Source organism: Myotis daubentonii, chromosome 4 (assembly GCF_963259705.1).
Source record: "Myotis daubentonii chromosome 4, mMyoDau2.1, whole genome shotgun sequence".
Lineage (NCBI taxonomy): Eukaryota > Metazoa > Chordata > Mammalia > Chiroptera > Vespertilionidae > Myotis > Myotis daubentonii.
In genome coordinates this window covers 62,093,965-62,120,240 of record NC_081843.1, presented here as the reverse complement: position 1 = coordinate 62,120,240, position 26,276 = coordinate 62,093,965, and the positions used below count along the sequence as shown (strand labels likewise).

General features: G+C 40.8%; 3 protein-coding genes across 5 annotated transcripts in view; 2 read left to right on the top strand and 1 right to left on the bottom strand.

The window, feature by feature from the left end:
* ARSK (arylsulfatase family member K) overlaps positions 1-11,317 on the top strand; it is a 28,699-nt gene extending 17,382 nt beyond the window's left edge. For both annotated transcript variants that reach the window (XM_059694080.1, XM_059694081.1), the window contains 5 exons: positions 410-692; positions 3,000-3,171; positions 7,889-8,113; positions 9,353-9,577; positions 10,868-11,317. In XM_059694080.1, the coding sequence (XP_059550063.1) occupies positions 410-692; positions 3,000-3,171; positions 7,889-8,113; positions 9,353-9,577; positions 10,868-11,175 (1,213 nt within the window). In that variant the 3' untranslated portion in view covers positions 11,176-11,317. The remainder of the gene's footprint in view (positions 1-409; positions 693-2,999; positions 3,172-7,888; positions 8,114-9,352; positions 9,578-10,867) is intronic.
* LOC132233411 (zinc finger protein 665-like) overlaps positions 3,167-26,276 on the bottom strand; it is a 29,788-nt gene continuing 6,678 nt past the window's right edge. Inside the window, exon 2 of one of the 2 annotated variants that reach the window (XR_009452620.1) lies at positions 3,167-3,972. Coding sequence is in view for 1 of the 2 variants with exons in the window: in XM_059694079.1 (XP_059550062.1) it covers positions 22,590-24,341 (1,752 nt within the window). In the remaining variant the exon portion in view is untranslated. Of the gene's footprint in view, positions 3,973-20,195; positions 24,664-26,276 lie in introns of those variants that run through there. The other variant, XM_059694079.1, reaches the window with a different exon arrangement.
* Positions 17,676-19,150, top strand: GPR150 (G protein-coupled receptor 150). Its single transcript, XM_059694082.1, has one exon. It carries the CDS (start codon positions 17,676-17,678, stop codon positions 18,942-18,944), a length of 1,269 nt encoding a protein of 422 aa, XP_059550065.1. The 3' UTR covers positions 18,945-19,150.

Here is a 26,276-nt window from a genome sequence, read left to right as displayed (position 1 = left end):
GTTTTTGAATTTGTAATGCTCAATAACTTTATTAGTGAGATTTATTAATCTGAACATTTACAAGACTGAGTCTAAAAATTGTTTTTCATGCCATGCCCATCTCAGAGAAAAGATTTCAACTAATATCAAGTGTAACATTTGCTCTAAGCTTTTTAGAGATATTTTTATCTGGTTAAGAAAGAGTTCTTTTACTTTGTAGCAGTTTTCCCATGCATGGGTATTGTATCTCCTTTTCTTTGTTAATAAGGTGAAATATGTTGATTCAATTTCAAATGTTAAACCAAAGTTTCCTTTGTCAAGTTAAAAAAAAAAAAAGAAAATCATTTTCCATGTTGCTTTCTTATGTGTATGCTTAGTCTTTAAAGCTTTATACATACCTTACAGCATACCTGTCTTTTTGACTCCCCAGCAATCGTGTGGAGGCATGGACAAGGGATGTCCCTTTTTTACTCAGACAAGAAGGCAGACCTATGGTTAATCTTATCCCTAACAAGACTAAAGTAAGAGTGATGGAAGGGGACTGGAAGACTACAGACACAGCAGTAAGCTGGTTAAGAAAAGCAGCAGTTAATCACACTCAACCATTTGTCCTATATTTGGGATTAAATTTACCACACCCTTATCCTTCACCATCTTCAGGAGAGAATTTTGGATCGTCAACATTTCACACATCTCTTTATTGGCTTAAAAAAGTAAGTACACTCCGTGTGCTCAAAACTAGAAGTTAACATCATATCTGTATGTTACTGGTATTTACTCACAGTTTCTTTTATTATCACTTTTAAAGAAAAACTTAAATATTGAGTATTCTCATTAAATCAAATTGACCAGTAGCTGGTTGACAAAAGCTGAAGGGGCAATTTTATAGAAATAAGATAAGTGTTAAAACTTGGAAACCTACTGCTGAATTGAATACATTTGCACATAATATGTCGATTAAAAGAGAAACTACCGAAACTGGTTTGGCTCAGTGGATAGAGCATCAGCCTGCGGACTGAAAGGTCCCAGGTTCGATTCCGGTCAAGGGCATCTACCTGGGCTGCGGGCACATCCCCAGTGGGGGATGTGCAGGAGGCGGCTAATCGATGTTTCTCTCTCATCGATGTTTCTAACTCTCTGTCTCTCTCCCTTCCTCTCTGTAAAAAATCAATAAAATGTTTTGTTTTGTTTTTAAAAAGAGAGAAACTGAAAGATGTTCTCTAAGTGCAGGCAATATTCACTCTGCACAGTTCAGGATCGTAAAAATTGAACCTGCCAGATGAAACTGCTCAAAGAGATCTTCATAATCAACTGGGAGAGTGACCATTTTTTCTAGGACTCAACTCATTTGTCAAAACATTTAAAACTCTCTTATTTGGGGTTAAAAATGTATAGGGAAATGAAAAACAGTGAAATCAATATTTATTCAATGCATTGTAACTAGAAACATTGAGAATTAAAGTGTTTGCTTTTTTGTTAAAAAAAAAAACAACATATCAAGAGTAGTTTGAACAGTGCTTGCCTTCTCATTGTATAATTTAGATACGGAGCAAACATCTTCTCTGTATCGTGGCATATTGTCAGATTCATAACTAAATTTGGATTGCCTTCCAACATTTTCCCCTTTGCCCTTTCAATGTTGTGATATATTTCTGAGCGTTCCTTTCCTGTGAAGATTTTTGCCACTGTCACTACCGCTAGAACATTTGTCCTTTCTTTGCAATGACCTTCCTCATTTACATCAATGAGTGTGTCTTCACTGAGTTCCTCGGACTGCCTGTCTAGCAGTGTCAACCTTCCCACGTCAGCTATTTCTTCTACGACTCCAGTTAACGTTTGATTCAAATTTCACTTCCAGTGTTACCACTTTTTATTAATTTATTGTACATTCATCTTTGTTAACCAACTCCCTCTTTTGATTATCCATTTCTATACACTGTCCCATGGATTTCTCACTGAGACAGGGAGGCAGCACAACTGCACAGTGTGCTGTCTGTGTGTATAATGGATAAAAGATGTGCAGTGATCAGTCAGTGACAGGCTTTGAAAGAAATGGTCTGATTAGTCCCTGATACACGTCTTTCATTCACATAGTGATTTGTAGACTAAGTAGCTAGCAGCACATGACTGAAGGCTTGTACTGTATGCACTGACTCACAGTTAATATACCGTAGTAACTAAAATTTGAACCCCGTTATTGGGAGACTGGTGTCTCACTAAACTGTGGTAACTGCAGTCTGTGTATATCTGAACCATGCAGAGGGAGGACTGTCTGTGTTTGAAACATGTCGTCTTAAATCGAATTTAAGTTGCTTAAGCAACTCTAATCAGAAACACTATTTAGTGCACCCTATTTTAAAGGAAATACTGTCCAAGTTGCAAATACATCATGTCTTCTTAAAAAGTTCTAATTGGCTCCATCTTTAAAAAAAGTCGTCTGGAGTTAGTACTAGCCTAATGAAATGAGTCAAATAACTTTTAAATAAATAGTAAGTAAATATTTGAATTTTTTTAAGTTACTTAAATATATGACTTAAATCTTAATCATTTTCACCAAAACTGTAAGCATTTATATATATGAAAAAGTTGTATTTGTTTACCAGATATTTTGCTATCTCACTAGATATTGCGATTTTTACTAGTGAACTATTAGAGAAAAGAAGTCTACAATCTTAGGGTGTTAATCTGAAATTTGAAGTGATTATACAACTATCTTAAAGTTCTCAGACCCTTTTTCTGTACTAGAATACTGTCTAATATAGCTCATGTCATTTTCATTGACATGTATGATTTTTAAAATAATTTTCATCTCACTATATATAGATATTAATATATCTGTTTTATTATTAGTGGGAATATTGACAATTTGTTTCTAATTTATTTGTTTTACTATTTTCAGTACATGATTCATAATCATTCTTTTCTGTTATCCTGAATAATTAAAGTATGTATGTCTAGTTCACCACACATACTTGATGGATGAGAGGAACATTACTACTTTGTTTTTCTCCCCTTTTTAGGTGTCTTATGATGCCATCAAAATCCCAAAGTGGTCGCCTCTGTCAGAAATGCACCCTATAGATTATTACTCTTCTTACACAAAAAACTGCACTGGAAAGTTTACAGAAAGAGAAATTAAGAATATTAGAGCATTTTATTATGCTATGTGTGCTGAGACAGATGCCATGCTTGGTAGGTGGTATAATAATTAGCAATTACATGAAGAAAAAGTATAATATTTTGCCAACAAACCATGATTATGCTAGTTGGTGACTTGAATGAATATCCTGAGATGATTTCTTATATCAGTTGCTTAGATACTTCAAACTTAGGATTATAAGACTCACATATAAAAATTGGATAATTTGCATTAATAGTAGAATAAAAGCCTTTTCTATTTTAATTATTTATAAATTAATAAATGCTTAGATTTTTTCATATGCAAAGAAAAGGTCATAGAAGGCTATACCATCTGCTTGAAACAAAACCTTTTACCAGCTTTAATCAGTAATCAGTACAGGCATACCTCTTTTTATTGTGCTTCACAGATAACATTTTTACAAATTAAAGGGAAGACCCTCCACCATCAAAAAGATTACAACTTTATTGTGATACTCGTTTTATTGTGCTGATCTGGAACCAAACCCTAAACATCTCTGAAGTTTGCCCATATTCCGCCAGACACAGATACACGTGTGACAGGTCATTGTAAGGCAGCTCAGGTTGTAGGAGCTTAGACAGTGTAGTTGTAGAATCTTGTGACTTTGCCCAGACTAATAGCTGCAGAACAAATCCGTTCTTCCAGGCCCCTCAGAGCAAACTTAACTAAAGGCCAAGTCAGCTTCCCCACGTGTATTCTGGTACAGAATCAGTTTGAAGTTCCTTCTCTAATTCAGCTCAAAACCAAACCTGTCTCTATAAGGTGATGTCAAGAAAGTGTTTTGCCTACTCACTTGTAGAGTTATGGCGGTTTCCAGTTCATGTGGAGAAACCCTGGTTTAAAAAAAAAAATACACATTTTTATAACAAGTTCTTTTCACAATACAGTATCATTCTGCTGCACATTGGAGTAGAATGTAATTGCATTAGTGAAGTATGGGTAGCACCTTTTCTGTACAAAGTAAACTTCAGGTGTGAACGAGTGAATGGCTGTTTCTTAAAAAGCATTTATTGGGAAAATTTTAAAAAGTATAAAACAGAAAGCAAAACAGCCATATGGATAAATTATTTATAATTAGTATTAAAAGAGTCTAAAGGACCTTCCAATTGCTTACTCTAAAATACAAGATTTTGAGTCAGTTTCTTTAATCCTTAAATCCACACAAATGTTGAATTATATCTATACTAGGGGCCCGGTGCACGAAATTCGTGCACTGGGTGGGGGTGGGGAGTGTCCCTCAGCCCAGCCTGCCCCCTCTCACATACTGGGAGCCCTCAGGCATTGACCCCCATCACCCTCCAATCGCAGGATCAGCCCCTTGCCCAGGCCTGACGCCTCTGGCCCAGGCATCAGGCCTGGGCAGGGGACTCTCATTTCCCCCCATCACTGGTTCTGCCCCCAGCCCAGGCCTGATGCCTCTGGCCCAGGCATCAGGCCTGGGCAAGGGACCCCCAGACCCCTCTGATTGTTGGCTCTGCCCCTTGCCCAGGCCTGATGCCTCGGCCAGAGGCGTAGACCCCTATCACCCTCCGATCGCCTGATCGGCCCCTTGCCCAGGCCTGACGCCTCCGCCAAAGGTGTCAGGCTTGGACAGGGGACCCCCATCTCCCCCCAATCACTGGCTCTGGCCCCCGCCCAGGCCTGAGGCCTCTGGCCCAGGAATCATGCCTGGGCAGGGGACCCCCATCTCCCTCTGATCGCTTGCTCCACCCCCCGCCCAAGCCTGACGCCTCTGACCCAGGCTTCAGGCCTGGGCAAGGGGACCATCATATCCCCCCAATCCCCGGCTCCGCCCCCCACCCAGGCATGATGCCTCTGGCCCAGGCATCAGGCCTGGGCAGGGGACCCCCAGCCCCCCGCCCAGGCCTGATGCCTCGGCCAGAGGAGTTGACCCTCATCACCCTCCAATCACCAATCACCAGATCAGCCCCTTGACCAGGCCTGAGGCCTCCGGCAGAGGTGTCAAGCCTGGGCAGGGGACCCCCAGCTCCCCGTGGTTGCAGGCTCCACCCCTGCCCAGGCCTAATGCCTCTGGCCTAGGCGTCCGGCCCAGGCAGCGGGGACCTGCAGCTGCAGCGGCCCCGCGATCGTGGGCTTCGCTTTAGGCCCAGGCAAGGGACCCCTAGCTCCCGGGACTGCCAGCTTCGACCGTGCCCAGCTCCCGTCACTGGCTCCACCCCTACTTCCTGCTATCACTGGACAGGGCGGAAAAGGCACCTGATTCTCCGATCATGGCTGGGGGGCAGGGCAAAGGCGGCCCCAGGGCCGCCTTTGCCCTGCCCCCCAGCTCTTAGCTCCCCCCTGGGTTTCCGATCACTGTCAGTGGCAGGGGGCTTCTTCCTGCTTTCCGTTTCGCCTCCTGCATTGTGCCTACATATGCAAATTAACCACCACTGCCAATCTTATTTGGCAGTTAATTTGCATATAGCCCTGATTAGCCAATGAAAAGGGTAGCGTCGTACGCCAATTACCATTTTTCTCTTTTATTAGTGTAGATAATTTCTGATGTTAGTGATAGTCACCCATTTGCACCTTGGAAATCTCTTTTGAATGTTTGCTGCTATCCATTCTTCCATGTCTACTAAAGTGAAATAGGATATAATGTTGCTGCAGGGAGAGTGGGAATACAACTCTTGAAGTCTCTTCAGGCAAAAAAAAAAAAAAAAAAATGCACCAGCTCACTTCAAGTTACAAAGGCTATGAAATATATTGTATCCTTGTTAAATCTCTAACTGATTTTGTCCCCAAAGAGTATTTATGGTATTACTGTTCACAATGCTTGTTCAACAAACATTTAGTGACCCCTAGTAATCAGGCACTGTTGGGCACTGGTAGTATTAAGTTGAATATTATAAAAACAGTCATGTATTAATTAAAAACCCTTTAGGCATGTACTCTACCCGAGGGCCTTATATTCACTGTTCCCTCTCCCTGGGATGCCTTCCCTTTGCTTTTTACATAGCTGACAGCTATTGTCAGTCTTTAGCTGGAAGCTCAGGGATATCTCCCCAACCACTCTAAGTTAGTATACCAGCCCCATCATCCTACTTACTCTTGTTTGCTTACATCATAACTTTTAATTATTTTGTTGATTTACTTGTCTACTGTCCATTTCCCTTGAAGAATATGAGCTTCATGAAGGCAGGGACATTCAGTCTTATTCAACGTTGTATTTTTTAAGTGCCTAGCTTTGCAACCATAGTGCCTGCCACATGGTAAGAACTCAGTAAACATTTACCAGCAATGATAATATATTGTTGTAACTACAGTAATGTACTACTTTTTTATATTTGTAGTCTTGGAGGACAGAGTGATTCACTCTACCTGGGGGAGTGGGGACTGCTTCACCAGGGGGGAAAGGCTTGAGCTGGGTCAGAAAGGAAGAATGGCAATTTAGCAAGTAGATGGTGGAAGAAAAGGCATTCAATAATAGAAGGCAGTATATGTCCAGAGGCAAGAAAGTCTAAACTAACTATTATTAGTTCAGGGAATTCTACGTTGGGAGGGTTGTGAAAGTTACAGGTGTTAGGGGAAGCTGAGGGGACTGAGCTTGGAGGGTGGACAGGGGCTTTGTGTGTTGTACTAAAGAATTAAACAATAGAACACTGTGAAAAAGGTCTAAACTGGGTGTGACATGATCAGATATTTTAGAAAGCTATCCACCAGAATGGTACAAGGAATACTGTGGAAAGGAAGCAGGAGTGCAAGCAAGAAGATCAGTTAAATTACAGTTGTCCAGATAAAAGATCCTGATTGTCTGAACTCTGTAAATAACTCCATGGAGCCCTGGTCTCAGTTCTGACTGGACCTCTGAATCACCTGTGATTGTTTTGTTTTTGGTGTGTGTGTGTGTGTGTGTGTGTGTGTGTGTGTGTGTGTGTGTGTGTGTGTTTAAAAATAAAACAGAGAACCCTGTATCCCAGATACTGCCAGAATAGGGATGACTCCTCTCTCTGGACTGTGCCTTGCTGTAATTCTTAATTATAATGAGGAGGAAGTTTCAGGACACTAGACTGGTCAGAGAATGTTACTGTCCAGGTATTCCCCTTCCAAGAATATGCTACATCACATTCAGATACTATCTATACTACTTCAGTCCTTCTTCAACAATGGAATTCCGTTACCCTCCACCACCTTCATGGGCACGATCTGGAGATTGGGGATTTAGGAAAAGGGTTGCAGGGAAGAGGAGTTCTGACCCCTCTTACCTCCTCCCATTGGGGAGTAATTATGGGTCAGTGTGATACCAATTCTTTCACTATTTGACATATATAGGGTGCTGATATCCAGACCTGTCTTTTTTTCATTACAGTCACTAAAGGGAAAAATTTCCCCCTATTTTCTAATCCTGTATAATAAAGAGCTAATATGCTAATTAGACCGAACAGCAGAAGGACTGTCCAGATGACCTTCCGGACAAAGCCCGGGCTGCGAGGGCCGAGGCAGCAGCCAGGGCAGCTGCGAGGGCCCACCCTTACACAAACTTCATGCATCAGGCCTCTAGTAGAAACATAAAAGCATGCCAGTGTGATCTTCAAATAAAGAAACTATACTATAGGTATTATATTTTCTCCTTCCTCTCTCGTCTGTCCACTGAGGAACAGGCACATGAAACAGTATTACTCAGGAGCAGTAGATAATATTCAGACGTTAAGTAGCATCCTGACAAACTCTTACTAGAGTTGTGATGAGCTTATTATGATAGAATAAAGCATTAACTAATTAAGATTTATCTTGATTATATTGTAGGTGAAATTATTTTGGCTCTTCGCCAGTTAAATCTTCTTGAGAAAACTGTTGTCATATACACCTCAGACCATGGAGAGCTGGCCATGGAACATCGTCAGTTTTATAAAATGAGTATGTACGAAGCTAGTGCCCATGTTCCACTCTTGATAATGGGACCGGGAATTGAGGCCAACCTACAAATATCAGATGTGGTTTCTCTTGTGGATATTTACCCTACTATGCTTGGTAAGTAATGTAAGTCGATAAATCTTTATTTGTAATAATGCTGGAGCATGAGTAAGCAAAGTAGTCCGAGGCCCTGCTGACTTGTTTATAATCTTGAGCAACTCCTCTGTGAGTCAATCCATATCTGAAATATGAGGATAATATTCCTCAGGTTCCTTTGGCCTTTACTGCCTTGTAGTCATTTTTCCTTCCAGAGATTCACAATCAGGATATGACTATCAAATAAGCCACTTAAGATATTCAGGTTCATAATTTCATAGATACGATTGTTTAATTTCTAGCAATACAGATATACTACTTATTATTTTCTATTTTTTATTAGAAGTATTTAATTAGACCCAAAAATACAGAACATTGAAACCAGAAAAAAGGTGGAGAGGGCAACTACAGACTCATTTTGGAACTATCCTGAGTACCTGGCCATAATTAATAATTTTTCTATAGGAAAAAGATAGTTTGAATTTTAAAAAGACACCTTAGAAGCAATTTTTACATTATGTTATATTATAAATACCTCTTTTTTTACAACCTCTTTTTAAGTTAGACATTTCTCATGCTATTGTTTAGATGCCTATATTTGATGAGGAAAAAAATAAATTAGTTTTCCTCAAATCAGTATAATGTGGGAGTTATCAACACATGTTCTGCAAAATACTATTCCTCAAGGTACTACTTGGGGGTAAAAAAAGTTTTGTCATCAAATAACTTTGGGACACATGGAATACTATACACCACCTCTGCAGGTTTATGATATGTATCAGCAATAAATTTACATTTACAGTAAATTCACCTATGTAATTTTAACCATTGTTTGCAAACATGTGTGACTAATAAACCCCTTCTTATATAGGTGTTATTAGTATCTCATGGAACAAATGTGAGAAACAACTGTGATTATTTAATCATTCAGAAATAAAGGACTGATGATATAAATTAATATTTGTTAGGGGTTTTCTGTGTGCCAGGTACTGGTCTCTGAATTTTATATAAATTATCATATTGAAACCTAAAATAAGCCTATGAAATGCAGGTATTATTATTATTCCCTTTACAAATGAGGAAACTAAGATTCAAAGTAGTTAACATGCCCAGGCATGGTTATTGGAATAAGCACTTGGATGCAGGCAAAATACTTATAAAATACATATACAGCCTCTGTGACCTTTAGTGATGTCATTAATGAATGTCCAACTGATAAAAAATGAGTTATTTTAAAAGATTGTATTATTTGTGTTATAGACATTGCTGGGATTCCTCTGCCTCAGAACGTAAGTGGATACTCTTTGTTGCCATTATCATCAGAAATGTTTGAGAATGAACATAAATTTAAAAGCCTACATCCACCCTGGATTCTGAGTGAATTCCATGGATGCAATGTGAATGTGTCCACCTACATGCTTCGAACTAACCAGTGGAAGTATATAGCCTACTCTGACGGTGCTTCAGTATCTCCTCAACTATTTGGTAAATTTGTTCATATATTTCGTAAGTGTAGTATGATGTGTGATGAGCTGACCTACATAGTGTTGCCTAACAGATCCAGTAATTATTGTTACATGAATATCTGCTGCTTCTCATGATGGGACAGTCTACAAAAGATTTCCCATGAGAGGTGCAGATCCTTTGCAAATCACCATCTGTATTCCAGAGCTAGTGCCCTAAAGCTTCTGATCTGAGACTCAAGATTGAAACCACTGTTTTTCTCTGATCAAGGTGTCTTCTAATACTCATGGTTATCTTTCCCAGTCAGTAGTTAACACCCTCTCATTATACCATGCTTTCAGCTGTTCTGGAGGATTATTACCTATCTATATATATAAAAGCCTAAGCGACTGGTCGACCGTTTGACTGGTCGACCGTTTGACTGGTCGACCGGTTGCTATGACACACACTGACCACCAGGGGGCAGATGCTCAATGCAGGAGCTGCCCCCTGGTGGTCAGTGAGCTCCAACAGCAGGAGCACCACTCAGCTAACCCATGGGTGCCAGATGCCGGGCTCACGAGCGCAGCTGTGGTTGCATGAGCCTCTCCCGCCTCTGTGGCAGCACTACCAACTGGCAGTTTGACATCCCCCAAGGGGTCCTGGATTTCAAGAGGGCACAGGCCAGGCTGAGGGACCCCACCAGTATCTTAGGGAGCTTTACAACACTACTAGATGATAGCATAATCCTGCAAAATGCCTCCTAGCTTCACTATTCTGTGAATTAATTTTAAAGCAGCATTATTAGAATTAAGGTTTTATTTATCCCTTGCCTCCTTTCTGCATATACTATTTGCAAATGCCATTATTAATATTCATTTCTCCCTACATTTCCTTCCTTGTTACAAATGTCAAAATTATTAACTCAAAATAATTCTTTAGTCTGTGTTATTGATATGGGACAATAAAAGCATACTATTTTTTTTTCTCGGCCTGTCAAAGTAAGCAAGGCATCAAAGTCTGGAAGAATTAGAGCTAAGCCAGCTCACTAGTGATAAGGATTTGCTGTTTATGCCGTCAAAGGATGGATAAGAAAAACATGGGATAGTGGGACGATGGTAGGAAGATAATTTGAACAAACATTCAGAGAGGTGTTTAACTTTTGGTATATTATTTACCACTTATACTGGCCATAATTGTACTAGATATACTAAGAGGAACTGAAAATAAAAATAAATTCTAAAACATCATCTGTCAAAGAGTAATGGCATTCTAAAAAATGTTCTTGTTTCAGTTAATTCTTTTGACAGGTATTTAATTTTTTTCTTTCAGATATTTCCTCAGATCCAGATGAACTAACAAATATTGCTACAAAGTTTCCAGAAATTACTTATTCTTTGGATCAGAAGCTTCGTTCCATTATAAACTACCCTAAAGTTTCTGCTTCTGTCCACCAATATAATAAAGAGCAGTTTATCAAGTGGAAACAAAGTGTAGGGCAAAACTATTCAAATGTTATAGCAAATCTTAGGTGGCATCAGGACTGGCTGAAAGAACCGAGAAAGTATGAAAGTGCAATTGATCAGTGGCTTAAAACCCACACTCCTCCAAAAAGTATCTCAACAAAAATAAGAAAATAATGTTCTGGAGCTATATAGAAATATGTTAAAATATAATGATTAATTATGTGTTTTACATGTTAGTTTTAAATGTAAACTTTCATTACAGGTATTTTTACTTGTAAAGAATGTATATTATTTTAAATAAAAAATCATTATAGAATTATAGTATATGTTTTCAAAAATTATTACTATTAACATCTCATTCTTAGCAACTTCTTACAATATAATGGAAGTATTTAAAGGATATGGATAAAGCGTCAGCCTGCGGACTGAAGGGTCACAGGTTCTATTCCAGTCAAGGGCATGTACCTTGGTTGCAGGCACATCCCCAGTAGGAGGTTTGCAGAAGGCAACTGATGGATGTTTCTAACTCTATCCTTCTCCCTCTCCCTTCCTCTGTAAAAAATCAATAAAATATATATATATTTTTAAATCTCTTTTAAGGATAAAATCAAATAGAATATAAAATTACATTGACCTGAATAATATAAAGTGTAGAATAACTTTATTATTGATTATTACTTATGAACCATAAAATAGTAATTTGTGAGTATTTGGTGGTATCTGATGAATTATTTGTATTTGATGGGACATGGAGGATATGTTTATGTGGTGCAAGTATTTGAAATAATTGATGGGATATAGACCCTGGATATGACTAACTTTATTATTGCTTGTTTAGAAAATAGGTGTTATATATAAAAGGTACAAAGGAGTTAACAGTGAACATGAAGTTTCCCTTCTTTTCCCATCCCCCAGCCACCCAGTCCCCCTTCCTGGAGGCCACTACTATAACCACCTTCCTATGTATTCTTTTAGAGACAGACCATGCATCTACAAATTTTATACTCTTACACACACACACACACACACACACACACACACACACACACAAATGGTAGCATACTATACAAAAATATTCTGCATCTTGCTCTTTTTCTTTCCCCACTTAACAATAGGTACCTAGAAGTGAAATTGCTGGTACAAGACCTATGTCTAGCAAAACTACACAAAATACTACCAAATTACCCCTAAGAAATTATACCAACTTAAATTCTCATCCAGCAATGAAATGCCCTCACATCCTTTGCCAACCTGATAAATTAAAAATATATTATTACTTTTATTTTTATGAGTAAGGTATATTTTCATATGCTTACTAGCCATTGGAATTTCCTTTACCATGACCTGTACTATTTTTCTATTCTTTGCCCATTTTTCTTTTGATGGTTGGCCTTCTTTATTACAGCTATGCTTTAAATATTAGATCTTTGTAAGAAAAGCGGAAAGGTTTTTTTTTCCTTTTGTAATTTATCTTTTGACTTTGTTGTGGTGTTTTTGACATGTAGAAATTGGTATTTTCATGTGGGATTTTGTGTCACATATATTTAGAATGGTCTTCCCCACTTATCTTCTTTTAGAGTTTTATTTTTCATCCTTCTTGGCCCATCTGGAATGGTTATCATTTAGAGATCTAACTTTAGTTTGTTTTATAAGATGGCTATCCAATTGACCTTTCACTGAGTAAACTAACATTAATCCCATTGGTTAGAAAATGCCACTTCATTATATAACATCTTTTATTGAGTAAATTATCTTCCCCTCTATTGATTTGAAATGCCATTTGAGTTCTTTCAGAACATTTTTCATTTTTCAATGGACCGTTCTAATTTGTGTGATAGTCAATATCTGGTCAGACTAGTTTGCAACAATTTTGTTTTTCAGAATTGTCCTGGCTAATCTTTTTTTTTTTTTAATGTTTTTATTGATTTCAGAGAGGAAGGGAGAGGGAAAGAGAGACGGAAACATTGATGATGAAAGAGAAGCATCGATTGGCTGCCTCCTGCACACCCCCTACTGGGCATGTGAATGGGAAGCAAACCTTAATCTCCTAGTTCATGGGTCAATGCTGAACCACTGAGCCACACAAATCGAACTGTCCTGGCTACTCTTTCTAACTTATATTTCCCATACAAATTTAGAATAAGTGTCTAGTTTGAAAAATGAAAAATCTTGTTAGTCTTTTCATGAAATCATATTAAATTCATAGCCAACTTTAGGGAGAATTGAATTCTTTATGATATTCAGTTATTCCAAAGAATAGAGTATGCTTTTCCCTTCACATCTTCTATGATAATATTCAGTAGTATTCTAAGTTTTCCTAAAATAGATCAGTATCTTCATAGAGATATTTGCAAAGTAGGGACCTTTAAAAAAAATACTACCTAGGTCCCACTCCACACCAATTGAATTAGAATTCTAAGGGTGGCAGCTGGGCACTGTTTTGTTCTTATGTTTTGTTTATTAAGCTCTCCAGCTGATGATCCTAACATATAGCCAGAGGTGAGCTGACTCCTAGTTATTTTACCATTTGTTGGTGGTGGTGCTATTTTTAAGTGGATCTTTCTTCCATTATATCTTCTAACTGGTTGTTGCTTATTTGTGCAAACTCTTATTTCTCTATATTTTGTACCAAACCATCCTATTGTTTGCAGTTTTTCAGTTGGTATCTTATGTTTTCCAGATACAAAAGCTACTCTGTATACAATGACTTAATGGTCTTCAGTGAGTTTGTCTGAGGTTACCTTTGTAGTTATATATGAATTGCTGAGAAATAAATTGCACTTCAGGTATATGCTGATGTAAAACCCTTAAGAAAAACATCTCAGTCTTAGATTATTAAGGTTAAAAGTAAAATATGCAAATCTACTTTCCATCTCCTGATTAAAACTAAAGAACATAAAATAGCTAAGGTGTGGATGTATGTGCTAATTTTAGGAAAAAATAAAACAATAATCATAGAAATGTGGTTCTGAAAAAACAGGCATGTAAAGATAAATATAATCCACTTGTTTACCCAAACCCTTTAATATGCACCCCTTGTTAGAATTTACCAAGCATTCGTAATATTTTAAGTATGTTAGGTACAGGATCATAATTAGGTATATTTAATTTTAAGAACAATATCTAATTCAAAATGGCATCTAACAACGAGAAAAACTTGGAAGACCAAGACCAATTACCTAATGCCAGAAACAGTGAAATCAACACAAACTATAAACTGGATTGAAGACAATATTTGGGCTTCCTTTTTAACTAACTGTACTGCTATCATCCTATTACAATCTACCACACTCAGTTGTTTAGAATTTTGCAATAGCCTCCTAAGAGGTCTCCCTGAGTCTTCCCATGGCTGATTCTATTAAAATATATCCAATCACATCACTGGATACTCAAAACGCTCCACTGGTTTCCCATCTTACTCTGTAAAAGCCAAAGCCAACAGAATGGCCTATAAGGTCCCAATGATCTGCCAAATGTCATCTCCGGCACACTGCCACTTTGTTCCCTCTGCTCCAGCCACACTGACCTCCCTGTTGTTTTCTGGCACACAGGGCATGGACCATCTCAAGACCTCTGTGCTTGTCAATGCTCTTGGAATGCAGTTCTGCCCTCAGATTTCCACATGGCTCACTTTGTTACCACCTTCAGGTCACTGCTCAAATTCTACCTTCTCATAGGGCTTCCCTGCTTTATTTTTCTCCATAGAAAACATCACCACCCAATTTGGTGTATGTTTCGCACATTTAATTTGTTTATAGTATCTCCCACACCTCCTTCCCCACTAGGATGAAAGCTCCATACAGGAATGGCCTTTTGTCCTACTTGTTTCCTCAAGTAGCCCAAGTGCCTGACACATAGTAGAAGCTTAGTACTTGTTGAATTAATATGAGTTAGAGTTTTTCAAATATCACATTGGAGGAGAAAACTAACACATTAGGTCATGGCAGGGCAGGGGGTGAAAGGGAGTAGCCTTCACAATAAAGCAGAACCTTCTAGAAACAGTAAATTCTAGCAAAATTCTGCACAGGACAGTGGACAAAGAAACTCTATCCCTCTTTGTTTTATCTTTTTCTATGAAAAAATCCAGATACTATTTTAAGCTTTGTGAGCCATATGGTCTCTGACAACTACTCAGTTCTGCCCTAGAAGCATGAAAGCAGCAACAGACAATAGTAAACAAATGAGCTTGGCTGTGTACCCAGGAAACTGTTTACAAAAACACAGGATTCGATCTGTGGGCCATAATTTGTTAACCGCCAATCTATAACAATGGTTCACAACTTTGCTGCAAATTAGAATCACCTGAGTATGTTTAAAGACTATCAATGCCTGGCTCTCACTTCCAAGCATGGAGAGTTTTATTTCTTTAAAAATGAAGAAATAACAAACACTATTTTTTCATATAAGAGAATAACAAAAATTAACAACGATGGGACTCATTATTGGTGGGATCACAGGGAAAAAGACACATAGATTGCTTGTGCACCATGTATTAAATTGCTGTAAAAATGCATGTGCTCTGCCCTAGCAATTCCCATGCTAGGCTTTATCTTAAGGGAATAAATGAATACCAATAACTGGATGGAAGAATGTATCTGAAGGGAATTATTTCTAAAGTGAAAACTGGAAAACATTTGTCCAAAAATAGGGGGTTATTTAAATCATTGCAATTCATTTCACATTAAACATAATTATGTCACATTTTTTACTGATAGGTATAGAAAGCTGTCCAAATATAATTTTAAATGAAAAAAGGATACAAAATATTACATATTTTTGTAAATATATATATCTAGTCATTATAGTCTCAAGAATATATAACTTGAGTATTAATGTTATCTGCATGGTATGTTGTGTTTTGTTGCTAATCTGTATTGTCTAATTTTTCTGCAGTTAATATGTACTACTTTTATAATAAAATAAATACTTAATTTTGAAACCTATATGTCATGCATCACCAATATTTAAAAAAACTAGCATTATGTGCCCTGAAATGATTACACTGAGGACAAAGTATCACCTATGTAGTATTTCTGCCCAAAAAGTCTAATCCAGATTTAATTATGTGGAAACAAATATAACTTTAGAGACAGCCTACAAAACATGTGCCATGGACCCTTCAGACCCATCAGTGTCACGAAAGGAAAAAGGTGAAGAAACTTCTAGATTAAAGGCCAATGGAGAAGTTCTAAAATGAAATACAACTCATGACCCTTGATTGTACCCAGCACAATGGATGAAAATAAATGCATATCTATTAATTCATCAACTCAAAACATATTTCCTGAAACCTACCATGTGTCAGGCCCAGTGCTAAGCACTAGTGATATGATGATGAAAATTATAAAGTCTCTGGCCAAAGGACAATAGCTCAGGAAATTGGATTACTACAGCAAATGCCAAGATTGTCACCTGTACCCACCAAGCCCTCCTACTCCATGCACCTTGAAGTGCCAAATGATTTCTCAGCCTGGGAATGTGAGCCCAGCAGACTCCCAGATCAGGAAGTGCAGGAATTCTACTTTCAGGGTGACTAATAAGGAGGGTGCACAAAAGACAAATAGATGCTTCCAACAAGAAAACTAAAATTTGTGAAGATAGAGGGCTAAAATAAGAGGCAGCATTTATCCTAAACCATTTCCTGTAACTTGAATTTCTTTTTTAAAACTTGGCTGCCTTATTTTCTTAGTCACCTTTTCTCTAAGCTTATTGGAAGCGTAGTCCCTCCTAGCTACCTCCCACCTGCTGGAAGACAGAATCAAGAGGAGAAGCCATGATGACACATCATCGCTGAATGAAAATATTAGGGGAAAAGTAACAAATGTACTACCATTTGCATAAAACCTGTCGATGCCCTCTTCAGACTAATGAAATGAATTTTATATCACCCAGAGAGCAGCTGTGATCCTCTGCTTCTTGTAATGAGTATTTGAAACTAGGTATCTGCAAACCACTTCAACTGCTAATTGCCAAACGGCACTGACTTTAGTCCAAGTAAATCCTCATTGTTGGCCAAAGATACATCTTTATTTAAGGATGGGATCCTCTTTGCTCAAAATGATGTTAGGTTTCTTGTGTTTTTCTCCTGCTAGTACAGATCCACAACATCTCAAACCTTTTTTAATTTTTTTCATCAAAACTGGTTTCTTGTTTCTTTTCTTTTTTCCTACTGGCAATCATGGAACCATTTTGAGGGGTACAATCTCAGTCAGGAGCTTCATCTTTTGTGTGTTGGTCTTGGGTTAACATGAGCCTTTACAACGGCCCCGGCAAAACGACCTTCTGTCCAGATGGGCTCTACAGGTAAATGGGGAACCCGGGAGGTTCCAGAGCCCAGTGGTGTGAGGCTCCTGCGAGGGCACCTTGGGGGTCTTGGCGGAGATGGGAAGGGGAGAAGGACTGGGAGGGCAGACAGGGAGAAGGTGGAGAATAGGAATCATGTGTGTTCCTCGAGTGTACAACCCACATTCGAGTGACAAGTGACGAAGGCAACCTATGAAAAAACATCTCAGCACAAATATACCGGAATCCAGCTGCCCCTCTGTGCAGGTGGGTCTTCAACTAACTTTGGTAACTGACAGATCCGGCATCGCGCCGCGCGCAGCCTCGCCTCCCCCTCGGTTTCCTTCGTCCTGCCTAAGGTTTTCGGTCCCTGCTCTTCCTCCAAGGTAAGAATGGAGTATCATTCCTTCAGCCTCCCAACTCGGTCGCCGGCGCCCAACCACTCCGCACCCCTCTCTCTGGGCTGGGGTCTCAACCTGACTTCCGGACGGGAAGTCCCCGCTCCGGGGCCACCGCCGCCCAGCCCGCCTAGCCGCCTGGTCTACCTGGGAGCCATCCTGGTGGTGGCCGTGGCCGGCAACGCCAAGGTACTGTGCCGCCTGTGCGGCCGCGGCGGGCCCTGCGCGGGTCCCAAGCGTCGCCAGATGGACTTCCTGCTGGTGCAACTGGCCCTGGCCGACCTGTACGCGTGCGGGGGCACCGCGCTGCCGCAGCTGGCCTGGGACCTGCTGGGCGCGTCGCATCGGGCCGCGAGCGACCACGAGTGCCGCTTCGTGCGGCTACTGCAGGTATCCGGCCGGGGTGCCTCGGCCCACCTGGTGGTGCTCATTGCCCTCCAGCGCCAGCGCGCCGTGCGCCGTCCCCAGGGCCCGCCGCTGCCCGCGCGCGCCCTCGCCGCCCTGGGCTGGCTGCTGGCGCTGCTGCTGGCGCTGCCCTCGGTCTTCGTGGTGCGCGGCGCAGCCCCCTCGGCGCCTCCCGCCGCCCGCGCCGGGCCCGGAGAGCATCGCTGCCGCGGCATCTTCGCGCCCCTGCCGCGCTGGCACCTGCAGGTCTACGCGCTCTATGAGGCCACCGCGGGATTCGCGGCGCCGGTCGCGGTCCTGGGCGTCGCTTGCAGCCGCCTGATCTGCGCCTGGTGGCAGCGCCCGCCCCCGGCCCCATCTGCTGCGGCGCCCACGTCAAGTCCTGGCCAAGCCCCGGTCCACAGCGCGCTACCGCGCGCCAAAGTGCAGAGCTTGAAGATGAGCCTGGTTCTAGCGCTGCTGTTCGTGGGCTGCGAACTGCCCTACTTTGCTGCCCGGCTGGCAGCTGCGTGGTCGTCGGGACCGGTGGGAGAGTGGGATGCTGAGGACTTGGCGGTGGCCCTGCGCCTCGTCGGGGTGGCGAACAGCGCCCTCAATCCCTTCGTCTACCTCTTCTTCCAGGCGGGAGACTGCCAGCTCGGGCAGTGGCTGCGGAAGCGCCTGGGCGCGGACTGCTGCGTGCGGGGGGGAGTCTCGGAGGATGACGAGGGGCCCCAAGGCCACCAGGCGCTCCACCGCCACCGCTGGCCCCATCCCCATTATCACCACGCTCGGCGGGAGCAGCTGGAGAAGGGCTGCTTGCGCCCCCCGCCGCCACCCCCCTGGCCGCTGCCCTGCTCCTGCGAAAGCGCGTTCTAGGTGGTCCGTGACCAGAGACGCGCCATCTGTCGCCGCGGCACCGCCTCTGATCACAGCGGACCGGAGGGTCTCCGAGAGAGGGACACCGAAGCTGTCCACTTTCTCCATTCTCCTGATATATTGTTTTTGTAATGTTTACATTTCCCTACATTCTTCCGGTTCCTTTCAGTTCCTGTTCACATTTTCCCACTTGGAAACGAGGGAGCAAGCCTTTGGGAAATTTAAGTTCTCTTTTACGCTCCCATAGGTTTCTGGATAACATCGTCTGTTTTAGCTAAACTGCCAAGCGTTTATTTGCTGGGTTATCATCTGTTTTTACTAATTTTGAGTTGTGTTTCTACCAAGTATACCTTGGGGACCAATTTGTCTTTCTTTCCAGGAGAAAAACCCCCACGTTGCTCTCCCCAGGAGCCTGGAAATTGTACCAGTGGTACTGTGAGAAATGTAATTGTGCGGTTACTTCACAGCCACGGAGTATTCGTAAAATAACACCACCATTAGTGCTGTTTTTGTTTTGGTGAGGTGGGGGGTGGTGTGTTTTCTCAGAAGAAAATCAGTGTGGGTCTTTATTTACAACCTAACTTCCACTTCATTAGAAGCTGGACTTATCGGAGGGAGACATAAAAGCTTCCCTTAGTCCCTTTCAAAAATGCGGAGTTTCAGAAGGCATTTATCCCTGAGCTCAGACCAGCCTCTAAGGTGGAGAAAAGAAGTACCAAGTGGTGGGTCCGGGCGGGGCTCACTGTCCCAGGTTGGGGAGCCTCGACATTTGCAGCTAGGAAGGAAGCTGTAGCCTCAGAATGCTGCATGTACATGTAAAACTCCTTTTTTAAAAATGAAAGCAGTGTCTATTGGTATGGATTGCTGAGAACAAGGTCAAGGAGATTTCATTGGTACACTCCTCATTAACTGTCCTTGGTTCTACAGCGTTTATGAGCAATATATCCACTTGTTTGCCAGTGTCCTTCAGCTGAGAATCTGAAAGCTTTCCATTATAGTGTTTCCTGTACATGCACAAATGCAAAACTAAGATGCAGAAGGGGGCAAAGAATGGTAAAATTCACTTGCAGAGTCAATGCTCTCTCAGGTCTTTGTTTCACGGATACAGGGGAGGGCAAAAGTAGGTTTACAGTTGTTTCTACGGAAAATACAATGATTAATAAATAATAATACAAGACACTTGTTTCACACTCACAACTATAAACCTACTTTTGCCCCACCCTGTATATTCCAAACTCTTACAACACAGAGTAGGCATTCAACACATATTTATTGAATAATTCATCATATGAGTTCGGCATATGGACAGAAGATTTACAAAAAGAAATATTCGTTAGGCTTGAAACTCCATATTGGTTTCCATGGTGGCTGTACCAGTTTACATTCATATCAGCAATGAATAGGGTTCCTTTTTCTTCACAACCTCTGCACTTGTTATTCTTGGCTTGTTGAGAATAGCCATTCTAACAGGTGTGAGATCGTATCTTGTAGTTTTGATTTGCATTTCCCTAATAAGCTAGTGAAGTTGAGCATCTTTTCATATATCTGTTGGCCATTTGTATGTCTTGGGAGAAGTGTCTGTTCAGGTCCTCTGCCCAGTTCAGTAGTCAGTAAGAGAGTACCTCTCCCTCCACCTTTGCTTTTATTCAGTCTCTCAAACTGGGGAGGGCAATCTGATTTACTCAGTCTCTGTTCAAATACAAATCTCTCCCATCAACACCCTCCAGGCACACCCAGGAATAACATTTAATCAAATACCTGGGCATCTGTAGTCCAAATTAGCACATCAAATTTACCGCCACAGGAAACTATTAGGTGTCCTTATAACTTCATCCATAATGGGAAGTGTCAAATGCCTATACATTTTTATTTTTCTCTCTTTCTGAAAGTGCTCTAAGTAAGGACCAAAGGATACAGGTGATTGAAAATTTAGCCTATGCCATCATCCATGAGGTTACACTAAGAGAAAAGATTTGGATACTGGACATTCAAGAGCCACTTTGCAACCTGCAACCTTCATTCATCTAGCCAGTGAAGTCACTCCACTGTTAAGCTTGAAACTCCTTAGAGAGGCTTCCTTGCAAATGATACAGTAAACATTTCCTCAGCTAGCTGGATGGAGATTTTTAAGTGTATTTTGAATTTTTTTAAGATTTCCTTCTTCACTGAAATCTTTATTATTATTCTATATTTCTTAAATGTACTAAGAGCCTACCTTAGACCAATGTGTCCTACAGAATACTTTGTGAAGCAGCAGAGGCTTCCATATTAATACATTATAAAAGAAAAAATAGTTTTATAGTTGAGTATTTGGAACAGTAGGTTAAATAGCCCCCTTCTCTCCTTTTTTAACTTATTACAAAATATACAGAAAAGTTGAAGAATAATACAAAAGAATACCCACACAGTCACCACTGAGTTTCAACAGTTAACATTTTAAAATGTTAACATTGTTAAATATATTTAGTTGTTTTTTAATAACTTGAAAATTAGTTGCAGACATCATATGCTTACACTTCACCTCTGAAAACTTGAGCATGTACCTCCTAAACATGCTTGCATAACCACAAAAGTATTATCACTCTTAGGAAAATTAGCATTAATCCCCTAATATCACAATATCCAGTTCAAATTTAAATTTTATCTTTTGTCCTCAATATAATTTGTAAAGATTTTTTTCTTTTGGACTAAAATATAATTACAGTCCATACATTACATTTGATTGTTAAAACTCTTTAGTCTCTTTTATTCTAAAACAGCCTCCCTGACCTTTTTTTTATTTATTCTTTTATAAAGTACACAGAAGCCAATTTATCATATTCCAAAAATTAATAACATTCAAAACTTTAGAATCCAGCATAAAAATTGAATGGTGGGCTTCCTACTTCATGAATATAAAGCAATATATCTACCAAATTCTGATGTCAGTTATAGCATTAATAAAATTCCAAGCTACTGAACAGAAGCTATAGGGGCCTGAAGGGCTGATGTGGAGGAGGAAGAGGTTTAGATGGCATTGTTATAGCACAGAGAGGAAAAGAGAGGGGGCTATAGAAACATCAATGATGAGAGGGAATCACTAATCAGCTGGCACCTGCAAGAGCCATACCTGGAATTGAGTCCCCATCCGGGGCCTGTGCCCTGACCAGGAATGGCACCCTGGCCTCCTGGTTCATACATCCAAGCTAAACCACGGAGGCAAGCCAGCCAGTGCTTTCTCACATTTTCTATAGGGTAAGGCTTTCCTCCACTATAAAAGTCTCTGATATCCAGTAAATTTTGGGCTACAGGTACAGGATCTTGCACATGCTCTACATTTGAAAGATTTCTCTTCAGCATGAAGTCTCTCATGTACAGTAATACATGAACGGGTTTTAAAGACTTTACTACATATTTCACATTCATAAGGCTTGTTCCCAGGCAGAATTCTGTAATGTTCAGTAAGTTCTCACTGCTGGTCAAGGACTTATGACACTCCTCCTATTTGTAATACTTCTCTCAAGTATGAGCTCTGCTGTACAATAAGGCAGGAACACTGATGAAAAGCTTTGTTCCATTTTTACATTCATAAGGCTCCTCTCCAGTATGACCTCTCTGATGTGCAGTAAGGTTTGAGGAGCTGCCAATGGATGTGGCACATTCTCTTCATTCATGTGGCTTCTCTCCAGCATGAACTCTCTGATGCGCAGTAAGATTTGAGGACCATCTAAAGGCTTTGCCACATTTTCTACATTTATAAGCCTTATCTCCAGTATGAATTTTCTGGTGGCGATTAAGTGTTGAGGACTCACTGAAGGCTTTGCCACATTCTCTACATTTATAAGGCTTCTCTCCAGTATGAACTCTCTGATGTATATTAAGGGAGTAGGGACTTCTAAAGGCTTTGCCACATTCTCTACATTTATGAGGCTTCTCTCCAGTATGAACTCTCTGATGACGATTAAGGGTGAAGGAATGGCTAAAGACTTTGCTACATTCTCTACATTTATAAGGTTTCTCTCCAGTATGAACTCTGTGATGTTGATTAAGTTTTGTGGACGTACTGAATGCTTTGCCACATTCTCTACATTTATAAGGCTTTTCTCCAGTATGAACAGTCTGATGACTTTTAAGGTTGGAGGGATCGATAAAAGCTTTGCCACATTCTCTACATTTATAAGGCTTCTGTCCAGTATGAACTCTCTGATGGGTAATAAGGTTTGAGAGCCAGCTAAAGACTTTGTCACATTCTCTACATTTATAAGGTTTCTCGCCAGTATGAACTCTGTGATGATGATTAAGTTTTGCGGACGTACTGAATGCTTTGCCACATTCTCTACATTTATAAGGCTTTTCTCCAGTATGAACAATTTGATGATTTTTCAGGTTGGAGGAATCAATAAAAGCTTTGCCACATTCTCTACATTTATAAGGCTTCTGTCCAGTATGAACTCTCTCATGGGTTGTAAGGTTTGAGGGCCATCTAAAGACTTTGCCACATTCTCTACATTTATAAGGCTTCTCGCCAGTATGAACTCTCTGATGCTTAGTAAGATCTGAGAAGCTACAACAGGCTTTGCCACAATCTCTACATTTATAAGGCTTCTTTCGTGTGTGAACTCTCTGATGATAAGTAAGGTGTGAGGACCGTCTAGAGGCTTTGCCAGATTCATTACATTCATAAGGTTTCTCTCCAGTGTGAATTCTCAGATGAATACTAAGGGTTGAGTGCTGGGTAAAGGCTTTGCCACATTCTGAACATTTATAAGACTTTTCTCCCGTATTATTTCTATGATGCTGAGTATGTCTTGAGGACTGACTAAAGCCTTTTCCATTTGCCGTGAGTTTGTAAAATTTTGCAATAGTATGAATTCTTCCCTTATGAACAATGAGAGATGAATGACACTTAAAGGCTTTGCCACATGCTTTACATTTGTAAGGCTTCTCTCCAGTATGAATATGCTCTTGTTCATTGTAATTTGATGATTGCTGAAAAGACTGGACACATTTACTTCTTTTGTGTGTCTTCTTCACAATAGGAATAACCTGAAGTATATTGTGATTGGACATTTGGTCCAAGACTTCTCCACTTTTATAATGGTCCTGTGCAAGCTCAATTGAATGATGACTGAGATGTGACTCTTGCTTAAAGTTTTTCCAATGTTCGATCCATTGATAAATGCTATTTCCATTATGTGTACTGAGTATTATTTCAGAGAATAAATCTTGTATTCCGGGCTTTGGCATAAAGGCCTGGTTATCTTTAGGTGGTATAGCCAGGGAGGCCAGGTTGCTATAGTTCTCCAACATCACATCCATGTACAATTTCCGCTGAACTGGGTCCAGGCATTCCCACTCCTCCTGAGAGAAATCTATGGCCACATCCATGAAGGTCAACGGTTCCTGAGAAGCAGCCATTTGGTCCTGGTCCTGATAGGGATCTGTGTTGTTTTCTCAGGTGACAATATGTTGAGGAGTCCCAGAATGTGCCTTCAAAGGAGTCCACACAGCCTGTTAATCAGCTCACCTCACACTCACAGTAAGAAGGAGCTGGAAATGAGGAAAAGGCCACTCCCTTCTGTCCTTTGTCACAGGAGAGAGTCAGGAACAATGAGCTCCTACATGGAGACCACTCTGTGAGGTGTTTTATTTCGTCTTCATGTTGTCTCTCCTCCCAAAGACATCCAAAAACTCCGCTGTGAGAGGCTCTGAGCAGGGACTTCAACAAGGACTTCAACGCCTGGAAGGTGGATGGAGAGCATCAGCTTTAAAGCACAAACACCCTCCTCAGGGAGAACCCATCATCTTCCCTCCATGACCTTTTTAAAAAGGTATTGTGTTTTGAAGAGACCAAGCCAGTTATCTGGCAGAATATCCCACATTATTAATTTTTCTTAATACTTCCTTATGGTATCTTCTAACTTATTCATCTTTTCCCAACAGGTTTCTTTACAGAAGTACCTCTCAGAGTCAATATGTTACTGTACAAAATGACTCTCCAAGTGGATATCTTTTAGGAGCCTCTGCTCTCTTCATAATAACCTTTTCTTTGGGAATTGTCCTCATCTCCAAACAGAAAACATACACACATATACACAAGCCTCTAGCAATCACATTTCGACTATGTACCCCCACCTTTGGGGCTAGCCCATTGGAAACACTTCCTTGAAGACGAGTGCAGATATAAGTGGTTACAGAAATTTGGACAGTTTTATGGAAGAAGACGAGGAAAACCAGGATTAAATACCCAGTGTTTATAGGTGAGTTTGAAAGTGATAGTTATTGTAGTTGTAATGCCTATACCTGAGGGAACAGGTAAGAGAATTGTGTTGAGTTAGGTCCTAGAGAAGATACAACGAAGATGACACACACTAAAGTAAAGTCGGCTGGACAATACCAGAGCAAGTACAGGTCTGGCTCAGATGTTGGCCTGATGGAAGGTTATCTCTTATTGGTACGATCCAACTTTAGGAAGAATTGTTTTTGCACAGTGCATTATTTATGTAGACTCAGAAAAAAATCTGGGCAGGAAAAAAGTGGAAAATAAAAGGAAGCAAGGAAGGCACTCAGTTTTGGCACACAGTGCATGTGGCAGAGAAAGAGATCAACGAAAGAAGCAAGTTAACCTGTCAGAAACAGCTGAGCCTTCCCAGGAGGAACAGGACACAGCAGAGGGGCCTAAAGCTCTGAAGGCATATTGCATCATGCAAATCCCAGAACCAAAGAAAGGCAGTGTCAGCAAGGTTGTAGAGAAAAGGGAACCCTAGTCCCTTGCTGGTGGGAATGCAGCCACTGTGGAAAACAGTATGAAGTTTCCTCAAAAAATTAAAAAAGGGACAGAACTTAGAAGACAGAACCAAGAGAGACAGAACCTAGGCACAGAACCTACACAGAACGTTCTCTAAAGAGACAGAAGAACTTCGCTGGAGAGAACATGGCAAAAGATCCTGGACAGAAACTGGCCTCAGAACCTAGAGACAGAACCTAGCGAGAGAACATGGCAAAAGATCCTGGACTGAACCTGACTACAGAAATTGGCAAGAGAACCTGACTAGAACCTGGTGACTGAACCTGGCTGGAGAACCTGGACAGAACCTGGCTGGAGAACCTAGCGAGGGAACATGGCTACAGAACCTGGCAACAGAACCTGGCTGGAGAACCTAGCAAGAGAACATGGACACAGAACCTGGCTGGAGATCCTAACCAGAACTTCGCTGGAGATCCTGACCAGAACCTGGCTGGAGATCCTAACCAGAACTTTGCCGGAGATCCTGACCAGAACTTGGCTAGAGATCCTGGCTAGGCTGCTGATCAACTGAACGCTGTCTCCGTGTCATTCCTTCTTCGCCGACT

Bases quoted from the DNA above. Each gene is read 5' to 3' on its own strand.
- GPR150 (XM_059694082.1), top strand. From the start codon at position 17,676: ATGGAGTATCATTCCTTCAGCCTCCCAACTCGGTCGCCGGCGCCCAAC.